The sequence below is a fragment of the Lottia gigantea genome, assembly GCF_000327385.1.
Source record: "Lottia gigantea unplaced genomic scaffold LOTGIsca_1, whole genome shotgun sequence".
NCBI lineage: Eukaryota > Metazoa > Mollusca > Gastropoda > Lottiidae > Lottia > Lottia gigantea.
In genome coordinates, this window is record NW_008706746.1 from 1,110,398 (window position 1) to 1,117,969 (window position 7,572).

A 7,572-nucleotide genomic window follows, 5' to 3' on the forward strand; every position below is an offset into this window, starting at 1 on the left:
TTTTGTAATGATAATAATAATACAAATAATAGTTATACTAATAGTAATAATTATAGGTCTCCAATCAGATGATAAAAAAGAAAAAAATAAAACAGAAAAAAGAAAGATTTCGCGAAATAGTAAACTGAATAAACAGTAGGCCCAGATCCAATAGAACGTTATCACGTTCTTGTCTGTCACTCAAACCCATTCACATTTAAACCACGCCCAACTGTTTGAATATATAATCACAACTCAATATTGGGTCACTAGTTTGTAACCGCTTATAAATAAGATTGCACGTTCGCCAAAAAATAAAACATAAAGTAACAACATTTGTTATACATTTACAGCAAATATCCACAAATATTCAAAAATAGTTTTTTTTCTTTCTCTTTTAAAATGTCATGGTAGCTTTGATAAGCTTTGGTCACCGTCACATTATAGGGTCCTGTATATCCAGACGTACTGATGTGTAAACGAGTTCATCCAGACAGTATTTTGAAGTCCACAAAAACCATTTCCGATGCGGACGCGTCGCTTTAGAATTGCCATGAAAACAAAATGGCGTCACAGATTTAGAATCACAATATTTTGTACCGACACAGCAGGACAGACGATTAATCGACCTTGCCCTTTCACTTCCTTCCCTTAGTTCTCCTCCGTCATACCTGATATGACGTTTATTCCAGAAAGACGAGCTCTGCGCATGTCTTCTTGATTGTGTGAAATGGTAGGCCATGATCCATTGGAAGCCACATAAGTGTTTGGTTGTCATTTTAACGTAGGTTTGAAGCTGGTCAGAAAGTATGACTAACAATACCAAAAAGTTGTAAAATGGCTCTGAATTCATCGCGTTCTATCACGTCATCATCTGAAATTACAAAATTTTTCAAAGTACAATGCTAAGGCCTATTCAGCATATTTTCAACTCGTCCGAAACTGTTACATTCTCTACCCCGTTTCACTATTAAGTAGCAGGTAAACGTCTTGTTTCGGACTGAGATAAATAAAAAGCCGTACAAGCAAGACAATTCCGTTCATCAAAATCTCGTCCAAAGAATATCAAAATAGAGAGTATAGGTAGTGTAGTAGTGCCATCCTCCAAATTGAAGTACAAACAGAGTAAGCATGGTCTGCTTCGCACGCAACACCTGCCCTACTGTACAGGTCAACATCATGAGATACAATCAGATCAATCTATGCCTCAACAACCAAATCGACCAAGATACAAGAAACAGATTTGTAACATTTGTCCAGAAGTTCGTTATAACGACCATAAAATTTTCTAAATGAAGTTTGAAATCTATGTGTCAAAACTCGATCTCTTTCCAGAAAGTCTTCATAAATTAAAGAAGCCCTGGCATAGTGGATGAGTTGTGAAACTACTGACTAAACTGAAGCTGGTGACTAAGGTTTGTTACTGCACATGAATGGAACGGAATGAACGGACACAAAGATAGTGATAGCCCTGTGCTGATTGTCATTTCAGATCTCATATAAGCTTGTATGTCAGAAATACATTTATAAGTGAAACAATTATTCAATACTTACCATTCATATCAAATAATCGGAACATTTTTTCAACAAAAAGCTGGTCATCTCGATATCGAGGACTTTGTCTCGCCATAAATCTCGAGAAGGAGACAAATCTATCAGATCTTTTACTTGGCGACTCTCGACTGTAGATTGTAGGGCGATCTGAAAATATATGAAATGATGATTAAAATTACAAGTAGACAGAATTGAAGTTAAAAGCCCCAGTTTACCGTGAAAATAGTTTTGTTCTTCAGCAGGGATCATCAATTTGTACCCTGGGTACTTTTCTTCATATCGAGAAGTACATTTAATGTATTTACTCCATTATGTTCAACAGAATATTCTCGCTTGAAAGTGTGTATCTTATTATGTATATTGTCAGTCGATTTAAACATATTTGATATATTTATACATTACATAAAACAACTTATAGGACCGAATAAAAGTTTTACGTTCAACTACCGAGTATGTTGTAGGGCGATCTGAAATATCTATGGTGTATGGCATCGATCAATTCTACAAGGATTTGACCTAGACTTATCCGAAATTATTGAACCCTAAATGAGTTTTCTAGTGTATCGTGCATCGATTCTTTTTTTGCATATGATTTATCAGATTTATTGCGATGTCGACCATACAATCTTTTTATTAGATGTATCATAAATTTTGTATAAAGGGGTATATAACGGGGCTTTTTCACGCATGGGCTAATTTCCATTTGAGATACCTTTTATTTCCCGTCAGATTACTGATTTGAACTACCTTTCAACTGGGATTCATATTTTGCTGAAACAAAAACATTGTTTATAAAGACATTATTTTCTGCAATTTTCCCCAGAAGCATCGGCATCCTGCAAGGCTACAATGGGCTACAATTCGATAAGTACGCTTATTTGCGCAGACGATATAGAATATATAACCCTGTTAAGGAGAGTAAGAAGTTATAAAACAATGGAAATTGGAATTCGCCCCTGATTTCTGATTAACCTCTATAGGGAGATTGATAATGACTTTGTAATTTTATAAACTCCGTGAAGTGATTATCGCAGACCGTTTATTTGGCTTGAGAGGGCGAATATGATGAGAGTGGATATGATATTGTTTAATTATATTAACACTTGATGATTAGAAATCTCATTATAGGAAGCCGGTGATAGAATAGTAAAATAGATAGAAACTGAAATACGGTTTTGTATTGACTTGTATGACAGTAGAGTTAATATGTGTTTTTGGAAGGAGGGTGGGGGGACGTCAACTTCCAGAATGTAAACAAATTACGATGTAAGTAAGATCAGATTTAAAAGGATCACATTTGGATGGGATTGGACATTCTCGAGCCAAAAGTTGTCGTAGCTAACCAATCAAACTCCTGCAGAATAAAACGAAACGAAACATATAGATCTGCATTTTTTGTCAGATTGGTAATTAGAGTTCATTGACTTTAGGAAACTAATTTCGTTACAGACAGTGAAACTTTAATTCATTACTAAGTAGACATTTTTCAAGTTTTCAAGTTGATTTCCCTGGTAGCATGTTTTAATATTGATCTTATCTGACTCTGTAATACTTTAACCTTTTGTATCGTGTCAACATTAACCAGGCCTAGAGACGAGCGTTGGTGGTATTCAAAACAAGCGCCTGTCTCCAGGGAGGGCAATATTAATGTCATTTATAAATTGTCATTTCTCCAAATCAAATATACATCAAGATAAGTTTTAAAATTGATTAAAGATGATGTCAAATGTAATACAATATTGTTTTTTTATGTATCAGAGTTGTTGCTAGCTTTTAATTCATTAGTTCAGCCTCAGAAAATTGTATTTTCTTAAACAAAAACTATTCAGACTAGACGAACATGCCACTTTTGCAATGACAAAAACATAAAATAAAAACTAAAAAAAAAGGGGTGTCATTTTGAATACAAACATATCAAATTTTGATGTAAAGATGTAATTAGTATCGCTTTTATTAGAAAAGGTAACAGGAACAGCGGCATTATATGTCTACACCATGAAGTGGGCGTGTGTAAGACATTCTCAGTCCTATTTCCTCTACAAAAACACTTGCGTGATTTGTCAACTGCGTATCTCATTCCCCTACTTTAAAACTGATTATCTAGATATTGGCGGGAGTATGCTCACTCTTTATGGAACATCTGACCCTACCTCTCTCTATAGGTCCACATTTATTTAGTTTCATTTCCGGGATGTTGTTTACCGATTGATTTTTCACCCGATTTTGTCCTGTCCATGGATTTTCCGACAGGCTTTGAGACTTTGGTATTCTTTCGTTCGTCTTTCAGAGGGTTCACATAGCTAATAGTGTTTATTTGGACATTTCAGAGAGTTCACATAAATTAAAGTGTTGGTATTTAGCTTTGTCAATTAGACATATCAGAGGTCCACTTAGCTTTAATAATATGTGATATTTGGATAGCTAATAAGGTTAAATCCATATATCCCTTTCAGAAGATTTAAATGGCTTATATTATCTAATTGGTATTTAGGTTTGTCTACTTGACATCCCTTTCAGCAATTCTACATTGCTTATATTGTAAATTTGCAATGACTAAAAAAATGCGATGTCATTATGCATAAAAACATAGTAACTTTTGACCAACTTTGTGTCGCTTTTACAAGAAATGGTAAACGAACAGGCAGGGACAGAGGCAAAAGAATAAAATGTGGGCATATAATGATATATGCAAGACAGTGCTCATTCCTCGACAAAAACAGTTTGTCAACTTCATATCTCTTTCCGAGTTTTCACATCGTAAGTAGTGTTATTTGGCTATTTAGGTTTGTCATTGACATGAATTTCAGAGTAACCACTTTGCTATATTATTAATATTCGATATTTTGACACCTAATAATGTGAAATCTCATTTAAGTTTGTCAATCCCATGCCCCTTTCAGAAAGCTTCACGTAGGTAATAGTTTTAATTTGCCTATTTAGGTTAGTCTTTTTAGAGAGTCCGCGTGATGGTAAACAGGTTTGTCAAATAGACATTTCTTTTCCGAAAGTCTACTTAACTAATATTGGTCATTTGTCAATTCGGCATTCTTTGGAAGGAATTCACATAGCTATATTTGATGCCTTTCCAAGGATCCACATGACTAATATTTTATTTGGTATTTAGGATTGTACATCTAACATCCCTATCTGAGGATCGACAAAGCTAATGCACGAAAAATGCAAACGAATGTTCCAGTCGCCTTTAACATGATGCCAAAGGTCTCTCCATGTGAATTGAATGGAACGATTTCACAATTTCTTGCGAATCCGACAATTTCCGTATAATGAACTGTACTTTAAATATTAAATTCCAAGGGCTACCCCACCCCTCGTATAGTACGTGGTTGATGGAGTCTTTGCTACTAGTTAATTCCTTTTTTCCCTACACACCCCAACAGAAACTGCCGAGCATTTAATTTTGTATTCATGTTTGTGAACTTGACATCCCTTACAGAATTTTGACATGTTTATTCGAATGCATGTGTGGGTTTGTCAATTCTTTGTCACACCTTTAAGAGATGCCTCATTGTTAAAACTGTTTTCAAGGGATTTGTAAACTTTACATCTCTTTCTGAAAGTCCACGTCTAATAATGTTATTTTGGATACATGGTTTGTTTTTTTGTTTTTCCAAATAGTTAATATTGCTTACACCATCTGTTTGGTATCCGTGTGGGACAATGCGGCATTCATTTTAATAGAGAGTCTGCATTAATATTTTTTATTTGACATGTGGGTTTGTCAACTCGATCACCGTGTCCAAACGATACACTATCAGACCTGTCAAAACCCATATTCGGGATACATGCAACTCCACATGCCCATAGAAGTCTGATTAGCACATTTTCTTCGTTTACGTTTAACCCACTGTCAAAACCCACCAGCACTTTAATTTTTTTTTACTGAAATAGTGAAGTAGTTCTGGTTTATAAAAGACTAATGGAAATGACATTTGAAAAGATTCGAGTTGAGAGAGATTTAACCAATAGTCGGTACCAGAATAGCCTCTCTATAACAAAACCATACGTTAACCCTTGTACCCAGTTTCAATCACATTTCTTTTCATTTTATACGATTTCTTCTTTTTTATGACTCTGTAATAAACCGTCCCACGCTTATCTTCTCTTTAATTTGTTTGAACTCCGAGTTCGACGAGGATTAGATGCCGAGGGAAAGATTATTGCGTAAAGCAGAAACCTTGGAAGACGATGGTTTTTAAACCGATTTAATTCCACGTTTTAATTATGGTTTTACTTGTAAGATTGGTTTTAGTTGATGTTAAAATAACGATAGATTGTGTAGGTAAAGATGAGAGATTGGTGATGGTACTTCAACTATGTACTTAACAAAAGAAGGGGGAGTGGGTTGATTTGTACACATGTAGAGGTTGGTGATATGTCAATTTGGATGCAAATGAAGTAAGGGGTTAGTTACCAAGAGCAAGGGAGGGGTGGGATGGGGACTATTATAAGGAGTTATTGCACGGAGAGAAATGGGGTGTAGGCAAGAAAATGGATATGGTACTAAAACTATTGTACTTCGGAAAGGAGGGGGAATGGGTTAATTAGAGGTTTGTGATGAAAGGATGAATATGGAGTAAGTTCCACTGTAGACTTACCAAGAGAAAGTGGAAGTGGAATGATAATTGTGCACTCAGGGCTCGTATAGGGGAGATGGGCTACACTATGGACGTTTATAGAGAAAAGATTACTAAAAAATAATATTCATGGAATATAGAGTTATAAACTCTAACACGCGGGTTAAAATTACCAATTAAATCGGAAAGTTAGTAGTGCTCAATAAGTGGTCCATCACGAAATATGCGTCACCATCCCTACCCTTTGGTTTACACTCAACACTCCTGACAATCTGTTTACAGCATGTGTGTTCAAAAAATTTAGAATATTTTAGACCTGAAGAATTCGTTAATGCTATTTCAATCTAATTGTAATGGTATTCAACATTAATTGTTTACCAGCTCTCCGATTGGTTAAAAATAATTTATAAAGCTCTTTCCTTGTTGATTTAAGTGTTATTTATAAAATGATGAATAATAATTCTTAATTACTTAATAAAAATTTGATCTAGATATTTTGGTATAAACGAATTAATTTGTTATCCGAAGCCGTGCACTCGAGAACCCGGGGTTTACGCTATCACACTGTATAGGGTGTTAAAAATTCTTATACTCTAGGAAATTCATTCATGTTTTTGAATTTGGCGAACAGCAGAGGTCGAGAAGGGCTAGCAGACAGCATTGAGCCACCATAAAAGCCACCGTGTCCAACTAGCTAGCAAACTGTGACACGATAGCAATGAGCCACCATAACCAATTAGCTAGCAGACTGTGACACGATTCCAATTCTCAACTGTGGTAACAAAACACCGATTTTATTGGTTTTCTTTTACAATGAAGCTATATAGAGCGATTTTTAATTGTTAAATATATATACCTTCAATGAATGTATGACCGTAGCACAAAATAGTTTCCGTTTCCCTGTCAGTGACGCGACTGTCATGAATGTTCATTAGTCGTTTCAATTGATTTTAGGGACTATCATAGAAATCAAAATAAACTAATGCACGAGCTATTGAGATATTATTCAGGTTTAGATTTAGAAGCGCTCTTATATCAATTGAAATTAAAATGATTAGTTCTGTAAAAATTCTTTTGGTTAGGAACTTAAACCAATTTCCTGGCATATTTCCAGATTCTGTCGTTGGATGTATTTGCTCGGCTAATCAGGCGCAAACGAGCAGACCCACCAAACAAAACTTCATGATTAAACGACTATAACGCTTGGAAAAGTTCTTATCGGTAAAAGTTGTATTCTCTCGTTATCAACAACATATCAATGTAACAGCTTTGACGACATTTTACACTTCTAGACTTAATAGTCGGCTTATATCAAATGAAATTAAAATGAAAGGTTAGATTAGTTAACTGTCGTTGTTGGTATTTGATGCAAGACGCGTACATCCTATTTTTATTGGAATGTTTTAACGTTCGCTTTAAAGGGATACACGTGTCTTTATATATT

The 7,572-nt window shown here is 35.0% G+C and overlaps 1 protein-coding gene across 1 annotated transcript; it reads right to left on the bottom strand.

Moving 5' to 3' along the window:
* Positions 1-779: 779 nt before the first annotated feature.
* On the bottom strand, positions 780-2,368 carry LOTGIDRAFT_151934 (hypothetical protein; the record flags this gene model as incomplete). Its single annotated transcript, XM_009045430.1, has 3 exons — positions 780-853; positions 1,534-1,680; positions 2,281-2,368. The coding sequence occupies 3 exons, from the start codon at positions 2,366-2,368 to the stop codon at positions 780-782; spliced, it is 309 nt and encodes a 102-aa protein (XP_009043678.1).
* Between the last annotated feature and the right edge of the window lie 5,204 nt (positions 2,369-7,572).